The 21,583-nt window shown below is 44.4% G+C and overlaps 1 protein-coding gene across 1 annotated transcript in view; it reads left to right on the top strand.

Moving 5' to 3' along the window:
• The window catches only part of CACHD1 (cache domain containing 1), a gene marked incomplete at its 5' end in the record, with an annotated part of 257,365 nt that overhangs the window by 121,453 nt on the left and 114,329 nt on the right, over window positions 1–21,583 (top strand). Inside the window, one exon of the mRNA XM_004699368.3 lies at window positions 19,825–19,973. Within this exon, the coding sequence (XP_004699425.2) occupies window positions 19,825–19,973 (149 nt within the window). The remainder of the gene's footprint in view (window positions 1–19,824; window positions 19,974–21,583) is intronic.

Raw genomic sequence — 21,583 nt, 5'->3', positions numbered from 1 at the left:
TTTCTTAACAAAGTGTTTCAACCTTCAGATTGGATAATTTCTATTGATTTTTATTTGTTAATTCTACTATGATATTTTTATTTAATTCTTATCACAATTTCACCAGCAATATTTTTTCAACTTTTGATACTCTGTTCTTCAATTCCAGGATTTCCATTATTATTTTAATGTATTAATTTCTCTGCTTATATTTTGTCTTTCCATTCACTATAAGGAGATTTTCCTTTGCATCATTGAGTATAATTATAATACGGCATAGATGTTTTAAAATTCTGCCTCCCAATATCGATTTTATGAATTCTTTTTTTACTGAGAATTTTACTTGAAATATTTAAAATCTGATGTTCCATTTCACTAAATAGTATTCATTGGGGCACAGTAAGAGAGAAGCATATTTGTTTCATAGGAAATCTATATTTAGAGGATGCTAAATATTTCACCTAAGTACTGCATAATTTATAATGTAATCTCAAGGGTCCTGTCATGAGAGGATTTGGACCATATCAAAGTGATGGATTATGTTCTACCTGAAAAAGAAGAAGGAGATTTACATAAGGTTGTATCCCTGTACTCACAGTAGAGGACAGTAACTCTGCAGAAGAACAATGCCCATGTAGCCAAAAGCTGTAGCTCTCTCAGTGTTGAAAGACTTAGAAAGATGACCTTTGATGGACTAAAATGTAAATACTCAGTCCTGACGAGTGAGAATGGAGCCCTGGTGGCAAATGGCTAAGTGTTCGCCTGCTAATTAAGAGGTGGGTAATTTGAACCCATGAACAGCTCTTGACAGAAAAGATCTAGCAATCTTGTAATGATTTCTGCCTGAAGGACCCAATGGGAAAGTCCTATTCTGTCCTTTAAGGTTGCTGTGAGTCTAGTGGATGGCACACACCTGTGTGATGTTTTGGAATTTTAGACATGCAAGTGATCTTGGCGGTCATGGCAATCAGATGAGAAAAGTTAGGACAATTGTCTTTACTCTCGTTGGATGGCTGTAAAGGGAGAACTTGTCATGGAAAACCAAGGAACCTCATCATTTGTGTTGGGAAGCCTAAATTCCAGACAGAACAGTGTCATTTGCTATCTCTTAGTCTTTTTGTCCTACTATGGTAGTTTGCACGTTGCTATGGTGCTGGAAGCTGTGCCATTGGTATTTCATAACCACCATGACGTTTCAACAGAGCGCCCACCCTAAGACCAACTGGGAAGAAAGCTGGCCAGCGAAAACCTAAAGAATAGCAACGGAGCTTTTTCCGACGTAGTGCCAGAAGAGGAGCCTATCTGGTAGGAGGGCATTGGGGAAGAGATGCCATCATAGTGTAGATTTGGCCTTAATAATGTGGATGGAGGAAAACTTGCAGGACTTTTATGTGCTAATATAGACCAACTCAAAATAAGAAGCAGTCGCTGAAAATATCCATTCATAATTGGAATATCGCATTTATAAAATAAGAATCTAGGAAAATGAGAAATTCTCAATCGGAATGTGTAAAGATGGATATCGTAAGGATTGTTGTTTTTTGTCGGTGCCGTTGGTCGAACCCCATGTCCCACAGAACGAAGCCTTGCCTGTTCCCGCACCATGCTCTCCATGGTCTGTATGTTAGCACTCATCCATGCAGTCAGCATGTCAAGACACCTTTTCCGCTGACCCGTTATCTTACCAAGCGTGATAACCTTCTCCAGGGACTGGCCTCTTCTGATAACTCGTTCAAAGAGCACGAGACAAAGTCTCACCATGCTTGCTTTTAAGGAGCATTCTGGCTGTACTTCTTCCAAGACAGATTTGTTTGTGCTTTTGGCAGTCCATGGCACTTTCAATGTTCTTTGCCAACAATGGAACCTAACAACAAAAGCCTCAGAGTAAGACCTACAAGATGGTTTTTGATGTGTGCGAGTTGGCACCTTCTTACAAGTGATTCCTACATAGTCAAACTGCTCCCGTAAGGTTTTCAGATTTTCCAAAAGAGAATGATCACAGAAAGATACTGGAATGATCTTAGTGGGAGCTTTAAATAGAAGCCAAGCCAAGTGTGAAGTGAGATCATGGAATTGTATACTGGCATTGTCTTTGTTTCTGCATTGTTGTGCACAGAAGTTCTTCCTTCTAGGGAAGTTTGGTTGTGTTATTTAACTGCACATTGCACTGCAGGTAGGAAATGAGCAACGGTTGATCAAAATGGGCAGTAAGAACTCTTTTTCTTTGAATTCTGACTCCTGGTACCTTGCACTTTGGTAGACATTCAGTAAATATTTTGAGGGAGAAAAAAAATGAATGGAGGTATCCTTACGTCTCCATATCGATAATTCCAGAATTTGGATGTGTTTGGTGCTTGACCTGCCAAGTGCTCTCATTTTGTTTATAATAAGCTAGTGAGGTATGTTCCAGGCTCAGACTTGTCCAGACAGGAGGAATTTGGAAGCAGGAGAATGGATTCCATTCTTTATCTGCCTTCAGCCTCATCCGTCATTTCGCTCCACTCAGATTGATTCAGGCTGAGCCCTGGTTAAGTTCACGCTCTTTCCCAGATCCACACCTAGTTCTGTGCTTATTGAAAATATTCGGTACATGTTTGTGGACTGAGTGTAGAAAACGCACTTAAGCCTATATGAGGGGGTACCAATAAAAAAAACCTGAATTTTTTCTAAAGCTATGTATTTAATTTTTCCCCCACAAAATAGCTTTATCACCTTCAAACTACTATCCATTACATTTAACACATTTGCCAAATCTGCAATTCCATTTTTGGAAACGTTTTTAAAACGTTTGAATGGTTTGGTTTTTTTCTTCACCTATTCTGTGTCTTCAAATCGATGTCCTTTCATGTCCTTCTTCACTTGCAGAAATTAAAAGAAGTAGCATAGCGCAAGGTCAGGTGTGTGGGACAAGAGAAGCATGCTGTTTTTTGCAAGAAAACTGGTGCACCGAGATGGCTGCAGTAGCAGGTGCATTGTCATGGTGGCAAAACCAGTCCTGTCTGCCACAAACCAGGTCTTTTTTGTCACAGTTATGCTATCTTTTCAGCACCTCTAAATAGAAAGCTTGATTATCAGTCTGACCCAGTGGAATGAACTCCAAATGCACTGTGAGTAGACATTTTCGTCCGTTTGGGAAGTTGACGGATGTCCAGAATGAAAGTTGTTATCAGTTGACATTTCACTGTTTTTGAAATGAGAAACCAACTTGTGTATTTGAGTTTTTCCCATAGTGCTGTCCTTGTAAGTTGTGTTCAAAACCACAAGAGTTTCTGCAGCATTTTTCTCGACAGGAAATTTCACAGTCGCACACTGTTCTATTAAATCAGCCATCACATAAAAAAATGAGGTTCAATCAAAACTGCTTTTATGAAAAAATTCACTGTGACCAAAGGGAACCTTCCCAGGAGACACCCCTGGGTGCACTAACTCAGAGCAAGTTACTCCATGCTCGCCTAATGGGAAAAATGCATAGTACAAAAGCTCCATCCAGCAGAGGTTTTGTGTGTGTGTGTGTGTGTGTGTGTGTGTGTGTGTGTGTGTGTGTATTCCCTCTTAGGAAGGCAAAAGAAAGGCTCAGAGGTAATGGGACCCGACCTAGGTGGGGCGCTTGTAATGAATCAATGAAGGAGCAACGTAAACAGATGACCATCCTATTAAGTCAGAGCCCCAATGAGTTGACTTGGTTAGTTTTAGGTTTCTTGAATGGAAATCCATTTAGATCTGCTTCAATACTGTAAACCCAAACCAAGCCAAATTCACTACCATTAAGTGGATTCTGACTCACAGCAACCCTATAGGACAGAGTAGACCTGGCCTATTGGGTTTCCAAGATTTAGAATATTTACACAAGTAGACAGCCTCATCTTTCTCTTGTGGAGAAACTGTGTTTTCAAAATATGTTCCCCATGCCTTTCAGAGGTTCTTACAGAACACAACGCACCAGGTTATGTCTCTTCCCCACTGCCGCCTATAGTAATTCACCTATTTGTTTGGGTACATTACTGGGGTTTAGTATAAAGCATTGCTTATTTTCTTGTTTATTTAAAGTGATAGGTTGTTTTCAAAAGGAAAGTTTTAGAAAGCCATTGTACTGTACCATGCCGTATCCCTATAAAAAAATATACAAGGTTAAATTAGAATTATTTGTTCTAAAAACAAATATGAAACCATTACAATTAATATTTAAAATAATATGCTACTCTTTAAATGTTGGAAGAGGGCAAGTCAATTTACTTAAGAGAAATATTGAATTTATTGTTGTTAGTTGCTGCCAGGCTGTTGACTCTCGGGCCCCTATTTGCAACAGGCCAAAACACTGCTCAGTCCTGTGCCATCCCCACTGTTTGGGCCCATGGTTGCAGCCATTGTGTCCGTATACATCTTGTGAAAGGGCTTTGATTTTGCTGACCCTCTACTTTACCCTTCTCCGGGAATTGGAATCTCCTGCTAACACAGTGGTTCTCAACCTGTGGGTCGCAACCCCTGGGGGTGGTTTCGAATGACCCTTTAACAGGAGTTGCCCAAGTCATAACAGTAGCAAAATTAAAGTTTTAAGTAGCAACAAAAATAATCTTGTGGTTGGGGGTCACCAGAATATGAGGAACTGTATGAAAGGGTCATGGCATGAGGAAGGTTGAGACCCACTGTGCTAACATGTCGAGAAGTACATGAGATGAATGTATTACCCCCTCCAAGAAACAGACTTTCTTGCTTACTGTCAGAATAATTCCTGCTGTAGTGCTTTGTAGACGCTGGACAATGAATGAATAAACTCGTTATTGGTGAGGAGAGAGTCTGAGCATGTTTGTAAATTATAGGCAGTTACACAAACCATTTGATGAACTCACTGGCATAGCATCAATTCACACTTATACCACCTGACAGGAGAGAGTAGAACTACCCTGTGGGTTTCCAAGACTGTCAGTCCTTACAGGACTAGAAAGCTCCATCTTTCTCCCACCAGTGTCTGGTAGTTTTGAACTGCTGACTTGGCAGTTAGCAATTCAGTGGTAACCCACAATGCCATCAAGGCTACCTACCTGTTTTATTATATACTTGGCATTGTCAGGCAAGAAGCAAATTCATAGAACAAGTTCTTTTTCCCAGGGAGTTTATCCCAAGGACATATTCGAATGATTGGTGTTTCTTGCTAACTTTTTAAAGATGATTGCCCCAACAAAAAAATGACTTTTTCCCCCTGAAAATATCCTTTGACTGTATTTATGAGAGGCTGAGAGGTGGCCTAAATGGACCATGGCTGTCATCTAGTATGACGTATTTCAGGTTATGTTCAAATTTTGTAGAATTCTAATATATGGGGGTTGAATACAAGCATTTACTGACAGTTTGCATTGCATTTTGGAAAGGATGGTATGTTAGACAGGGTTCTCTAGAGAAACAAAGCCAGGACACTTATTATTAGATAGATAGAACACAAAGAAATAAACAGGTAATTAGTCCACAGAGCAGTACAGAGGGCTCAGTTCAACTCACGAGGGCTGCTGGGTGCAAGTTAAGGAAGTAGACCGCTAAGTCTTCTGTAGAGCAATACAGGCAGTCCAGCCACAGGCAGCAAACAGCAGGGCGGGTCACCAACCGTCAGCCAGATGACAGTTCCGACAGTCCCCAGCTCAAGTGATGTATACACCAGCAGTGTGGTAAAGCAGGTCGAACCTCAAACTATAGTGACACAGTCCATGGGTTGGGTGTCCCACAGGTAGTGTAGCTCACAAGTTGAGGCAGAGAACTAGCTAAGTCAGCCGCACACTGATCCAATCATTAGCAAGAGACAGAAAAGCAAGGCTCGCTGAGCCATTTATCTCTTTGCCCTTCAATTAAAGTGCGGCCTTATTAATCCCACATGTATTTATTGGCCAGGTTGGCAAAATAAACCTACCTATCACTGATGGTTTCTTTAGCATGGCATTTCATGTTATCATATACTCCTTCAGATGAGCTACCCCACTTTGTTTTGAACACAGTCCTGTAGTTCTTTCCATTTTGAAGTTAAGTACACAGATTCCCAGGGGGCCTTCATCCCTCGAAATCATATTTCAAATAGAGGTGACAGGGCGAGGTTTTGGATCAAATCAGTCTTACTCTAAAACCCATGTTTTCAACCACTGAGTTATTCTAACATTCCCTACAGAGACTTTCATTTTTAATTTCATTTTTAAGAGGAGAGTGCCCTTTTTTCTTTTGACAGTCTTAACACCAACTGAAGTAGGATAAATAATGTGTCTCAACATCAAAAATGTTCTGATTAAAGTGTCAGCACTAACTTAGGGAGAGACTGGGTTTCTGTACTCAGTCACGTGAGTAACACTGGTGTGGGTGCCTTCTGCACCGCTGGCGGCAAGCATTTTAGCTCTAATAAATCACCAGACTATGACATGCACCTTGTGTGCAAGAGCATCCTATCACTAATGGGTCTTCCTGCAGGAACATAAACAAGATATAAAAATAAATGAAGTCCTGGATGACTCTTGCCTTTTACGCCATTCATCATTACTCCGTTATTCACGTAACCTTATGCCAGTTGATTACAGTTTATGTCGTTATGGAATTTCTATTAGGACTCCTCCCCATTCCCCACCTTTTTAAAAATAAAACCTAAACTTTATTGCAGCCGACGGCCACGTCTTTGCGCTGCGGTTATCGGTGGGGTCCAGAAACCTTGTCTTTCCAGTTGGCAGAGAACGCTCGGCCCGTGCACCAGCATGACTCGTCCTGTGAAAAGCACAGGCCCCTGAAGAAGAGCGGGTCACTGCAGCTGTCTGCCTACCACCTGAGCGTCAAGGGTGATCGAGTGGGCTTCCTTTCAGGCGCTCATAACCAGAAGTTGCTCACTTCCGTGGCATCCATTCCGTGGACCTGCGCTTGGTAAAGCTTTTGTCAGTACCATTGCCCCGGAGGACTTGGCAAACCTTCGACACATACCTCTCAAAACTTCCTGGTTTCTCTGCCTATTATGAAGCTCTGATCATAGTCCAGGATACCTGGAATATCCCTCAGCCAGCTTCTTGGGGAAAGGGCAAGGTGGGCATGGAGCAAGGGGAATGGAGCAGCCCGGCAACTACCCCATGCCAATGTGGAATTCAGAGGAGCTAGCAATCCTGTTTACAGTTGAAGGAGAAAAGTATACACAGCATATGCTCTGTAGCCTTGTATCTATCCGGCAGTTAAAATATGTACGCGTATCCAGGAAAGCTTTACTTCCTGTACTAAATATAGACCCGCTTGACTTCAGGGGAACATAGGACACACTAGTTAGCGTGCCTGGTCTCGAGATAAATTGAGGGGACCCTGCTTACACACATTCACACACACCGTATATTCACATGGTATGTTACGTGCTCTTGGTTCACATAAGAAGGTAATATCCATTGTTTACCTATGGAATCATCTGTGCACATATTTACACTTTATTCAGACTCGTTATTTTTACACTTGTGCCTGTATTCCTATATCTACTATAGAAAATGGAATCTTCTCTCAACACACACGTGTTGAAGGCTTGAGAATTCTGGTTACAGGTTTTTAATGTGTTGGCAAAGGCCCAGACTACCATATTCCTCAATCCCTGATTCCTCAGCTTAATGTCCCTGCCTTTGTAAAGCAGCAAGTGAAGGGGCTGACAGGGTCTCTCCTAGTCAGCTGGGGGTGGGGACTTGCAGGCCGGCACAGCTGGAGAGAATAGATTGCAGCAAGGAGAGGGCCCGGTGGGGCCGTTGGACCAGGACAGGAAAAGACATGCAAAGCCCCCACTGGGATGTCCTCCTCTCTCTCCTGGCCCCAGCTGGAACTTCACCGTCTGCATAGTTCTGCAACTCTGCGATCCATATGTGTGCAAATGCTTTCGTTCAGCAAAGCAGACCCTTGAAAAAGCATGGGCCTGAGCATTTTACTCAAACCCTGAACCTACCCCTGCCCCCCCCTCCCCAATTGAAGTGGAAGGGGCTAGATTGAGCCTAGGTCCTCATTCTAAAGACCAGAAAGGCTTCATCGTGAGAAGTGACCATTCCACTGAAAACTGGAGCCATAAGATCCATTTCACACACGTTTCCAATCTGGATAGTATTGTGTTGGGAAATATGCTGATGAGAAGGTAGCGACCAAGACTGTAGTCCACCCCCCACTCCCCATCTCCCTGACCTATCCTGTTATTCAGCCCAAACTGCTGCTCCTGTGAAAAAGCGAAAACACCCCCAAATCGTCTTCAGTGGCCAAGTCATGCGAGCATCGCCAGAACGGGGACCTCATTCCTAGGAGATTCCTCCGTGCAGCAGGAAACAGTTTGTGGAAATGAGCAATCGATTGCTGGTAATATCAAGAACTACTGAACTGGCTGGCTGCTCTGAAAATCTGGACCCATGACACAACACGTGGTATGACCCGTAGCTTTGCTTTCTTGGTGGAAGACCCCAGGTAGGTGGGGACCCTGGTTACACGGCTGCCCATGGCCATTCTCACTGCGTGTTGCTTCCGCACCCTGCAGCCTGTGATGCGCTGCACGGTGCACAGCAGACCTTCCTCAGCGTCATCAGTGTTGCTGCCACCTCCTCTGACACCCACGTCAGGCCCAGCGTAGCACCCAGCTCTAGGGAAGGTGTTGGCTGAGTCCCCCCATGGAAGCACACAGCCGAGAGTAGACAGCCCCCAGCTCTCTTTGCAATCTGCCTGTCAACAGATAGGGGATGAGAAAACCTTCCTAAATCCAACTGGAAGTTAGAGAATGATATCAGATGCGGCTTGGCAAGGGAACACACAGAATAGTTTAGAGAAGAATAAAATAAAATTGTTGTGGTCGAGGCAAATATCGTTGTTGTTCTGGCTTGGGATCTGCATGGGAAACATTTTCTTTTTGTTGTTTCTAGCAAGGCTTGATAGCAGGCAATGCATTTCCCACTAGCAATCAACTTTTGCACCTCATCTAAGTGATGCATGTGGGTGTTGTTGGATTTCCTTTTGCCCCTGATTTTTTATATATGTATAAAATCTCGTACACTTGAACCAGCACTCACATTGGTGTGTGACCTAGGAACATGGTTTGTATAGATTTTCTTGGTCCAGCTATACGCTCGCTTTGTAAAGGCCACTCAATCAGTCCCATGCACGGGGTTTCAAGTATCTTGCTACTAAAGCTGAGAAATGCCTTTCCTCTATTGAGGGTCATGAGCACACGACAAGGGAGGCTTACTGTTTGAAGGTAGGATGAGGGGAGTATTCCTGCTCGGAAAAGCTGTTGGGCCATCCTCAAGACTCAAGTGGTAGGGAGTCTTCAAGAGCTGAAGACATCAGGTTTTATAAGCTTTCCCTGGTACTGTCTGTCTTGCCTTGGTTTGAAAGGATATCCATCTTCCTGAATATGAAAATATGCATTGGTATCTGCCTGGCTCTGGCTTAATCTCTATATAATAGAAGACTACATGACACCTTGAACTACACTCACAAGTCCACACGAGTCGGAATCAACAGTCACTAGCAGCTCTGCCCTTAGAAGAACTGTGCATCAGTTACACACCATTATGTGCCGCTGCAATGGCAAGTCGGGCCGGCATTGAGGACAAAAGGGAAATGGGGAACATTTGGAGTTTTCATTTGGAGGATGTCATTGTGTCTCAAGGTCACCTGTGCAGGACTTGGGTGTAGAGGGTTCTTGGCCAGGGTGAAGGTAAAGAAGTGTTTAGTCGCAGATTTTTGCTTCTCCGCCAGGCTCTTTCTGCTCCACTGCGGAGCCTGCAGACACATGCAGGCAAGTGTGCGATCCATATGCTCTCAGGCCCCCCTCTGCCCCCCCCCCGCCCCCCCCGGACCATGAAATGCTCTGGTGGGCTGGCTCTCACTGAAGGAGGCCAGGTCAGGTTTCATCCTTCACTTAAGCAGCAAACATTTCCTGAGCCTGCTGTCTGCCAGGTTCTGGCGTAGGTTGCAAGGGTGGTTTGTGACTGAATAGTGTTGACGCCGGGTGTGGGGGAAATAGAGCTTGGCTTTAGTGAAATGGCAGGGACGCAGAGCCCTCTCAACCTGAGTGACATGGATGCCCAAGTTGCCACTCCGTCCCCACTTGCTTTGGCTCCCTGGAGTGCTTCTGAGAGCCTCCTGGCTGTGCACAGATATTTAAAGGGCATCATAAGAATAAGGATTAGGCTGACTGGCTCCTTGACAGGCCACGGAAGAATGCCAACGTTCATGAACCCGGGCATTTTTCTTCTACCTCACCTCTTGCTTGTCTCCTCCGCACAAACTTCTCTCCAGAGCCAGGAAGTAAAACGCTAGCGATTATTCTAAATGCCATGGCCCTGCCTTTCCCTTCCCCTGCCAGTGCTCAGCCTCACAGTTCTTGCGAAGGTCAACACTAGGGACGAATTTTTTTTTTCCCCTTGTTGGGAAGAAACCGCCTGTAAACTTTCAGGGCTCAGGCACTTATTTCAGGTTTAAAGGCGTCTGGGCTCGGGGCCTCCCATGAGAGAATGAAGTGAGGAGAAGTGGGCTCCACTCCGCCCCACTCTTTGTTTCCTTTGTTGGGATAGGGTCATTGAGGGTAGAGTGGGGTGAAAAATAGGGCAAGAAGCCCATTGAGCCCTTGCATTGATAACCTTGGCTTTGAGGAGGCTGGGGTGTGTGTTTCCATGACTCCTGGAACCCAGACTACAAACAGCTGCCCCCACACCAAGTCCCTTAGAACTTGTCAAGCATACCTGCGTTTTACTGAAAGAGGGGAGCTGCCCTCCCCAGCCGCTTCCCAGCCCCCGGCCTCCTCCGGCGGGGCGCGTCAGTACTTGCCTTCTGCTTCTTCCATCTTCGTCTCCCCACCTCTCCCAGGATGGGAGTCCGTGACCCTGGAGGCCAGACGGCCTGCACATAAATCTTCTGGTCCACCTGCGGATTGTCTGTCAGCAGCTGCCCTCCTTTCCCGGTCATGGGCCATTCCCACACATCCCTCGGGCAAGCTTGAGGCCTGTACGGACCACCGGAAATTCAAACGGGTCCTATTCTGTGTCTGGGCCTTCATTTAGCTTGCCCAGCGTCATTGCCCGCTGTGCACAGGTCAGCTCTTTAAAAGACAGACTAAAACAAAAACAGCCCACTGCCGGTTAGTCAATTTTGACTCATAGCAACCCTGCATAGGGTTTCCAAGGCTAAAAATCCTCATGGGAGAAGACAGACAGCCTCATCTTTCCCCCCAAGAAGCAGCTGGTGATGTTTAAATGGCTTACCGGGTAGTTACCAGGCCAGTGTGTAAAACACAGTGCCACCAGGGCTCCTTAGCTCTGTCCTATACTTGAATACTTTCGAGAGGTCCGAACTAGAGACCATGAGCAGCCCCATCATGACCATGCCCCATTGCTGTGAGGATGTTGGGCAAGCTTTGCATCTTAGTGACTGATACTACCCAGAAGGAAAGTAAAGGAAGGGAACCAGACAGTTCCAGAAACTTCTGATTGGCCTATACTAGATCTGAATGGAATTCATAAGCCATCTGCCCTTTTCTAGAACCTGACGCAGGTATAGCAAGCATTAGTATGTTATACAATTGTCTTGTTATGAAACTCATACATATATATGCTTATGCATATGAGGGGTATCCCCTTAAAAAAAACAAATCCCGTAATTGTGCTAGGCAGAGCAGAGCTTTTGTAATACAGATTTTTCCCGCTAGGTGAGCATAAAGCAACTTGCTCTGAGTTAGATCACCCAGTGGCGTTGCCTGGGAAGGCTCTCTGGTCATAGTGAATTTTTTGGTAAAAGCAGTTTTTCTCAAATCCCGTTTTTTTGGTGATGGGTGATTTAAGAGAATAGCATGCAGCTGTTCAGGAAATTTTGACTGCTGGTCAGGAAAATGCTGCAGAAACTGTTGTAATATTGAACACAGCTTGCAAGAACAGGCACTATATTGAATGGACAAAAATACCTTCTGTAGTGATTCAAGAATATGGGTTTGATGATTATATTACTAGCTATGACGTTGGACCAGTTAACCCACGTAAACCTTCTATAAAATACATGGGGGTTGTGAGGATGAACAGGCATCATGTAATTAATAATTGCTAGTTACTGTTATATTACTGGCTTGTTGGGGAGAGCTAGGATACTTATATGTGGAAAAATCAGTTTCAAGTAAATTCCAACTCACAAACCCCTATAAGACAGAGGAGACCTATCCTATAGGATTCCCAAAGTTGTAAATCTTCATCGCAGCAGACTGTCGCCTATTTCTCCATCAAGGTGACTGGTGGGCTCAAACTGCTGACCTTGCAGCTAGTAGCCAAGTTCTGTAGCTACTGCTCCAACATTGCTCCTTCATCAAGGGTAATCCACTACCATCAACCCCATAGGGTTTCTTTTTTTAAAATTTTTAAAAATCATTTCATTGGGGCCTCTTATAGCTCTTATCACAATCCATCCATCCATCCATTGTGTCAAGCACCTTTGTACATATTTTGCCATCATCATTTTCAAAGCATTTTCTTTCTACTTGAGCCCTTGGTATCAGCTCATTTCCCCCCTCCCCCATCGTCCCGTCCTCATGAACCCTTGATAATTTATAAATTAGTATTCTTTTCATGTCTTACACAGACCGCTGTCTCCCTTCACCCAATTTTTGTTCCTATACGGTTTCTAAGACTAATTCTTTACAGTAGCAGACAACCTCAGCTTTCGGCCTGCAAGCTGCTGGTGGATTTGAACTCCTAATCTTATGAGTCGTAGCCCAAAGTCTAACTCACAGCACCACTAGGGCCCCTTTCATCAAGTATATGTGGCAGGAAGTATTTTACAGTTTTTATATTTTACGCACACGGTGTTCATAGGAAGCCTTGCAAGGAGGCCACCGCATTAAAGAAAGGCATGCGGTATTTGCATAAAAATATGTTAGAGAATTGGAAAAAGTAGTGAGACCTAAGAAATTTTGTAGGGGAAAAGGATCCAAGAAGACTTCAGTGAGGCAGAAATTGAACTCTGGACCTTGAATGAGGAGTGACATCGAGGCAATTTAATCTGTAATTTGGGGGAGCTGTACAGCAGGAAGAGAACTGAGCTGGGGATTCGATGAAATGGTCTTTTGCTTCCTATGAAGCGTGAATTTGAGCGAACCACGGAGCCTTGAGTTCCTTGGTTAAAAAAATGGGGCCGGAAATACTGCCCAGCTACCAGGGTTTTTATGAGGCACAATGAGAAAGTGCGTGTAAAAATGCTCTGAAATGGAAAAGCGTTCTGCGCAGTCATTGAGTTTGAAAGGAGAGGATCCCAGCAGAATCCCAAGCTGCTTAAGACTGTTGCAATCTCGCCTGCCTGGCATAGTACTTAGGGAGAGGCACTGACTGCTGCAGTAAGGGTTTGAGCCCTGTGCTTGCACATCCCTCTTGACTGGGTTGACTGCTCCCCTTCCTCCAAGGACAAAAAAAGATGTCCTGTGGATTCCCCATTCAGAGCCAGGACCATAAGCACCGACACCAAACCTGTTGCTCTCAAGTTGATTCCTACTCACGGTGACCCAATCGGTCAGGGTCGAACTGCCTCCTAGGGGGTTATCCCGGCTGTGATCTTTGCTCTATGGAAACAGACTCCCACATCTTTCTCTGGCAGAGTGGATGGTGGGTTCAGACCACCAACCCTTCATTCAGTTCGCAACTGAGTGTAGAAGCGTTGTGCTGCCTCAGCCGATTTAAGATTCCATCTCAGAGTAAACATACAAACCCACACCCAAATTCACTGCCATCAAGTTCATGCCAACACACAGCAACCCTCCAGGACAGGATAGAACTGCTTCTGTGAGTTTCTGAGTCATCGTTCTCACAGAGAGGCTTGTGCTTTTGAACTGCTGACCTTGCCACTGCGCTACCAGGGCTCCTAAAGAATATATAACCGTTGCCACCATTTATTTGGCATTCACAGTATGCTAGTCACTCTGCTAATTTTTACCAAACCATGCCACTCAATTCTCAAGCAATCTCCTGAAGCAGCTTTTATGATACCCTGTGTAGAGAGGTCGTTCTCAAAAATAAGTTACCTGGTTTCCTTTAGCTATCAGTGGCAGACTTGGATGGTCTGATCCAACAAATCCTGCGTGCCATATTGCTGTCCATCTGAGAGGAAAACACGGTTTCCCTCTAGATTTGTGTGTACTGGGCTTCATATGCAGGGTTTGCAAAAGAAGGAACTAAGTGAATAAAGTGGCAGATATTCAAGTCCCTCTCCCTTTACTGAGAGGTCTCTTACTGACAAATTTAGACCGCACATTGTTTGCCTGTCACTAACACATGTCCAGTCCCTGGAGAAGGCCACCACGCTTGGGAAAGTAGAGGGGCAGCGGAAAAAGAGGAAGGCCCTCAAGGAGCTGGACTGGCACATTGTCTGCAGTGGTGGGCTCAGGCACGGGAGCACTTGTGAGGATGGCACAGGACCGTGCAGGGTGGCCTTCTGTTGTGCACAGGGTCACTGTGGGTCAGAACCGACTGGACGGCACCAAACAACAAAACCATACGTACTTTTAGTCCAGAGACTGGGCTATAACATTATAAATAATCTTTTGTACTGAGCCTGGGGTTTATATATTTATTGATTAATTTGACCCTCACAATCAGCCTTTAAGGCATCTTATTCATAAAGTAAATCAAAGCTCAGTTCCCAGAAAATAGATGGTGAGTGCCTGCTCTGTGTTTCTGGGACCTGAAAACTGTTGGCTGGTAAAATACGAGCAAAGACTGCAGAGGGGTTCGTATGTGCTGTTTGCAGACTGCACCAGGAAACAAAGCGGGGCGTTTTCTGTTTGAACTTCCGGTCGCAAGGATGCTGCACAGAAATGGTAGATCTGTGTGCCTGGCAGTCTGGATGAAATGATTTCTGAGTCACATAGCCTTAAAATAACCGAACCCAGAAACTTGCTGTGGACCCATCAGGAAGGTTTCTTCTTGAATAATAAGGCTGGAAGGGAAGGGAAGATGGACCAGCTATTTCATTCTTCTCCCGGCACAAAGGTTTCTGAATGTCAAATGTGAAACTCTTCTACATTCAGTTGGAATTTCGCTCAGAATCTCCAGTCCCCAGGGTGTGCGTTTCTTGTCTGTACCTGTCAGCCTCATTGTTATATATTTTAAATAAAGCTTTCCCTAACATTCAAAACTCCTTCCGGCCCTTCCTTTTAGGAAACAGACATAAATAAAGTGTGTACTGGGCCTTTGCATTTTCATTTTCTTTTAACCTTTTCCCAACCCTGCTCTCTGCCCCTCGCGTCCCCCCCCCCCCAACCCTTCAGAAGTGGAAAGCCAAGGTAAAAAGAGCTTTCAAGGGGGCGCGGTGGGCCCCCTCTGGGGAAGTATGCAAATGACAGAAATGTCTATGGGAAAATTAAGGGAGGCGAAATTCAGCAAGAAAGAAATTCATTGATGTTGTGATGAAACGTTGTCACTGGAGATGATGACAAATTAGAGCCCGTTCCCATGGGGACCAGCACACTACCTACTGATCATTTGACCTGCGACTGGATGCTGGCTAGCCCAAGGATTGACCCCAAAGATGACAAGATGGTTTTGGTGCCGTTGTCTCATCAGCATTCAGAAACCCCTTAGGGGATGAAGGGGAGAGGATCAAGAAGGATAAAAGATGAAAGCTGAGCTCTGCAGAGAGGAGTGTGTTTAATTACACTGAGGAGGATGGTGGGTCCACCTGTAGCTCTTTGTGGAGCACGTCTTTGTTTGCTCCTGTCCATGGGGATCGGGGCAGGATACAGACCCCTTTTGGAAGGCGACATGCTGGGAACTGGCCCTCTTCAGTTTGACAGCGAGAGCCCGGATTTAGTCTCCCAGTGGGCTCTGTAATAGATTCTCTTGTGCTTTGCTGAGCAACGTGGGCTTGGCTGGCATGCTAAGAGATTGCGCTTTGAGCGGGGCGGAAATCCCTAGTGGACCTGGGGTCGAAGTTTCCATAGAGCACCTCCTGGGAGTCCCGAGTCTCTGACCCTGCATCTGCCTCAGTGTAGTCACCTGTCACAGGGGAGTTCTACCGTTCTTATTACCCTAGGAGGACAAATAGTCGATGAGGGTGGAAATACCGGGAAATGTCTTTGAATTCCGAAGTTGGACTCCTGTTCTCTTCTGTTCTCTTTTCACGTTGCAAAGAAAACACTCTTGAGTAACCAACCGGATCAACGACTTACCATTTCAATTACTCTGATGTGGCACATAACACAATGAACCAAACACCAAGCCGGTGGCCCTCAGGCTCATGGTGGCGCAGTATGTGCCGGGTAGAACTGATCTCCATAGCACTCTCCAGGCTGGAGCCTTTCAGAAACAGAACACCAGGCCTTTCTTCTGAGGGACCTCGGGGTGGGTTCAAACAGACAACCTCTGGGTTAGTTAGACAAACATTTAACCTTTTTTGTTTTTCTCTTTGCGCCACCCAGGGACTGAACTGCAATGTTATCGTCAGGTGTCATTGAGTTACTTCTGATGACAGCGAGGACCCCAGGGGATAAGAGTAGAGCAGTGGTTCTCCAGTTTCCTAAGGCGGCGACCCTTTAATACAGTTCCTTGTGTTGTGGTGACCCCACCACCACCCTCAGCCCCCAGCACACACACACACACACACACATACACAACTTCATAACTAATTTTGCTACTGTTAGGAATCAGGCGACCCCTGTGAAAGGGTGGTTTTACACCCACCAGAGTTGGAGGTTGGACGTTTGTTGTCTGCCATCTTTTGGGAAGCAGATCTCCAGGTTTGCTCCTGCTGAGCTGCTGCTGTGTTCCCAATAGCAAAGCGAAGCCCTTAACCATGTACACCGCCGTCGTGTTGATTTCAGCTCCTAGCCACCCCGTCGGTCAGCGTAGACCTGTCCTTGTGGGTTTGCGAGCCTACAGAAGTAGAAAGGCTAGCCTTTGGAGCGACTGGTGGTTTCGAACTGTGGACCCTGTAGGCAGCAGCCCAATGTGGAACTCCCTGCGCCACCAAGGCTCCTGTAGTCAGTTAATGTTAGGTGGGGAAGGGAGAACTCACTATTTCCATTTGGCCCTATCCCCTCCCCATTTTTATTGGTACAACCTGAGCTAAGGTGATTTGAAGACGGACTCACCTGCAGCTGCCAACCAGGGCACATGTGTGTTGGCCGCCTTCGTATAGGATGGGAGCCTGTCTCGAACAAGTGGGTAAACACTCCCCGAAGGATAGGCAGAGTTGCCTTATGACGTGGCCTTGAAGGATATCTCCACACTCTCTTTAGAAAAGCCACTCACTACAAGCTGACCCAGATTCAAATAGTAGGTATGTGAGCAATATAGACTCCTCACTTCAGTGGAGAGTTGTTGAAAGAAATTAGAGCAAAAAAAATTTTTTTAAGGTACACTAGGATTATGACTATCTTGGGACCTGTTAGGGCGCCTGACTTAGACCTACTGCAGAGTTTCTTCACTCTGTAGACCAAGGGTTGACAAATTTCTTCCATCAAGTGCCAGAGAATAAATATTTGAGGGTTTGTGGCTGTCAGGTGCCTGTCACAACTACTTAGCTCTGCATTACAGCATGAAAGCACCCTAGACTAGACATAAACAACAACAGAGCATGACTCTGTTCCAATTCATCTTTATTTATGAACACCGGTGTTTGGATGTCATATAATTATGGTGTGTCACATATTTTTAACCATTAGAAATTTTAAGAACCATGCCTGGCTCTTGGGCTAACTAAGGACAGGGTGGGCCAGATTTGTGCCACCTAACTATGTTACATTGATCTAGATTTTCCTTTTCAATTGTGACCCTTCTTCAAACGTGTAGAGGAAATCCCTTGATATTTGCCATATGGGGTTCAGCAAGGTTTGTGTGTGCACTGAGTATTTCTGTGTATACTTATGTGTAGTAGAGAAATGGTTACATACTCTGCCTTTATTTTAAAATAAATTTACAGTGCTAATAATACAGCTACTTCAAGCACACCTCACTTTCATCCTGTTACAGAACACTTGTGTCCCAGAGCAAGCTAATGGAAATGTACATTTGGTTTTCAAAGCTGGGGCTGCTACTCTGTCTCTCATCTTCTGGTGGTGAGAGCCTTGGGAAGAGAACTGTCTTCCAAAGCATGTCCCCACATCTGCTGCCAAGGAATGACTGGCCCTGGGTTTGTATTTGGCCTGCATTTTAAGGAACTCACGCTCCATGGGCTGTCTCGTTTGCATTCGCTGGGAAAGGGAAATCGACACGCCAAGCTGTTGGAATGTGTTAGTAGATCTCCCCCTTTAAGGCGCCATTTTGAATTGGTGGAGAACTGAATTATACCTGAGGACCTATTGGGTCGAATTAAAAATGGTAATGATTATCCTTGCTTTTTCCTTAACTTGAGGTTTCTCACCTTGGGCACTACCGACATATTTGACTAGGTAATTTGCCATTGTCGGGGGCTGCTCTGAACATTTTCGGTGTGTAATAGCATCCACGGTCTTGACCCACTATATGCCAGTTAACCCCCTTCTCCCAGTTGTGATAACCCCAAAATATTTCCAGACATTGCCAAGTCTCCCCAAGAAGAGAGGGGTGCAGAATTGCCACAGGTCTAAATTAAGATGGAAAACCAAAGGGGGCTGTATATTTTATTGCTATACCATCAATAAGGAAGTCCATTATTTTTTAATAGTAAGAACTGTAGGGCAGAGAATAGAATAATTTATGGACTTTGTTACTCTTTAAGGCACACAAACCTCCCCCTGAAAAATACTAAAATCTGAACAGCAAATTATTTAAGTAAACATTACCTTCATGCTATTTTGGTAATGTCCAGAAATTGCCCATGTTTTAGTATTTGTACAACTTCTAGCAAGAGTGAGAGGCTAGGCTATTTACGGTTCAGGGATATTGCTGGAACAAATTCAGATTTTAAAACTGGCTTGGAAGTAACAGATGAAGAGACCCTGGTCTGGGTTCATGTTCTTAGCCTGCAAGCTATTGGATTGTTCGAGATGCATGACCCAAAGGAGGTGATCAGTTCTCCTCTGGTGTGCTGATAATGAATAGCTCTACAAAACCAATTAGCTATAATTCTATCAGTCATTTCATTTCATTTGGGCAACATTTCGTTTAAGGGGGAAGAAAAACAACACTGCTTTCTTGGGAGACCTGTAATTAAGCTGTGGTATTTGACGGGCACACTGGCGGGAGAAGCAGTGCGGTGATGAATTTACCTTTGTTATTCCCACATGAAAGTAAATCATGATAAAGTGTTCTGTTCATAGCAGTTAAGATAGTTGTCGCTCTTAAAGGTATAACAGACCAAATGAGTCTATGTCTAACCGGAGAGTTTGTTTTATACGGCTGTCTGCTGGTGCAACTCCAGGGAATGGCCGTTCACGTTGACGGCAGTCTAAGTGGAGCCCCCTGGAGTTGTGCAGCAGGAAGAGTGCCGAATATCTTTTCTCCTGCCTTCATTGGTTCCCCTCCTACAATTCACTGGAAACCCAGTGTCGTCATAGACGAGACCTCTTCTCCTTGACCCTTTCTATTACCCCGACTGTAGTCATATCAGTAGTCTGTGTTTTCTTTTAAAACCCAGCATTTTAATGGTAGGTATTTGTTCTAAGTGAATCGGAACATAAGAGACCTCAGTAATGCTCCAGCGTGTGCTGTAAGACAGATGATACTATTTTATTGTTGACGGCATAGACTTCTGTAACTGGTGGGCATTTTGCATTTTATCTCAACCCGCGCAGTGGGATAAGACGTGAGCATAGCTTGTTTGTTTCCTCTGACGTGTAGTATCTGCAGCTTTCGACACAAATGAATACGCTTGTTAGAAAAAGAACAATGGGTTATTGTCTTGGGCTTACCATTAATTTTGTTCACTCTTGTCCCACAGCTAGCCAAAAAAATCCGAGAGAAGTTCAATCGTTACTTGGATGTGGTCAACCGGAACAAGCAGGTTGTAGAGGCATCCTACACGGCTCATCTGACCTCGCCCCTGACTGCGATTCAAGACTGCTGCACCATCCCGCCCTCCATGATGGAGTAAGACTTTACACTGGTTTCCGGGGGTTGGTTTAAATTGGGAAGTGTTTCTTATACTTTCTAATATCTTAAATCCCTTTTGTGTGATTTCGTATATAATTTATTTCCTATCTTGAATTAAACCTTTATTTTATTTATTTATTTCAAAATCAAGCCTTTTTTTAAAAAAAGAAGATGGCTCAACGTTGAATTGCCAGTAAGCTCCCCAAACCCCCCTCCTCCCTTTTTTGTCATGCTAGGATTCAAATTCAGGAGTAGAGATTATTGCTAGAATGTACACACTCCCACCGAGTCATTTTTGACTCATAATGATCTGTAGGAGAGAGGTGAGCAGGAGGGTTTCTGAGCGTAAATCCCTGCAGAAACAGGAAACCTCATCTTTGTCCAGAGAATCAGCTGATTGTGAACAGCCCAATGTGTAGCCCACCATGTACCCAGAGCCCTTGACTGTGGAGTCAGTCAAGTTCACAAAGTTGTAAATGTAGTTATAAGTCAACTAAGAAGCTGTAAGACAACTTTTCTGGTCTGGTAATGGGTTCAAGTTAGGGAATGTCTGGCAGTTCGGTGGGTTAAGCAATGAGCTGTTTGGTCGATAGTTTCGAGTCTACCTGCTTTGTGGGGGAAAAATGATACAGGCTATGTCTGTAAAAGATCTACAGCTTTGGCTGGTCTGTGAAGCGGTCCTACTCCATCCTTTAAGGTACTTCAGAAGTTAATAGCAGTGGGATTGGCTTGGCAATTCCTGATGAAGAATTCTTCTTACTTAAGTAGCTATTGCAATTAAAGCTATAAGAAAAAACTGAGGTTTAAGATAGTATTGAAATGAGACTAGTATCTGGATGGTTGGGAATGTTTTTACTGATTGACCTCAAAACTAATATTAATAATAGCAATAATCAAGGAATTTACTGCTATCAGATCAACCCCATGGTACAGGGTAGAACTGCCTGTGTGGTCTCCTGCAGCTGTCACTCTGTACGGGACATAATTTAACGTATCACCTCTCTTTAGTGGCGAGTCTGCCTCTGCCATTATACCTACATTTGTCCCCCAGCACCTGACAATCTTAAGTGGTTAATAACTATTTCCTAGAATTTGAATTCAGTTAAATATAATAAGGAAGGTTCTACTTTCAAGGCATTTATAAATTATTGGTGAGGTGAGGGCAGATAGCAAACCTAATGAAATTGGGCAGAGACGGTGGGTGGGGGGTGGGGTGATCCCACTACCAACAAGGCTGTTTCAGCTCCTAGTAACCCTGTAGGACAAAGTAGATCTAAGCCTTAGGGTTCATGAGACGAAGTCTCTATAGGAGTAGATAGCTTCTTCTATCTTCCCCAAAATAGTTGATGGATTTGAACCCATGACCTTTGGATTAGCAGCCCAATACTTAAACCCACTATATCACCTTATTGTACATATTAGGTAGGGTAAATGTTGGCATAGCTGAAAGGCACAAGGGAAGAAATACAGCAGGTGTGTGGCATAAGGAAAAAAAAATCCATGTCCTTCAAATATATGTCTTATTTGATTTGGCCATATGTTAGATTATCACAAGAAAATAACTAAGTCAATTATGTCTATAAAAATAAAGTCATCCATACCCTTAT

The sequence above is a fragment of the Echinops telfairi genome, unplaced genomic scaffold, assembly GCF_000313985.2.
Source record: "Echinops telfairi isolate 266 unplaced genomic scaffold, ASM31398v2 ScPeMD7_443;HRSCAF=831, whole genome shotgun sequence".
In the NCBI taxonomy this organism is placed as follows: domain Eukaryota; kingdom Metazoa; phylum Chordata; class Mammalia; order Afrosoricida; family Tenrecidae; genus Echinops; species Echinops telfairi.
Note: the sequence above shows the minus strand (reverse complement) of the source record. Positions and strands in the feature narration are given on the sequence as shown.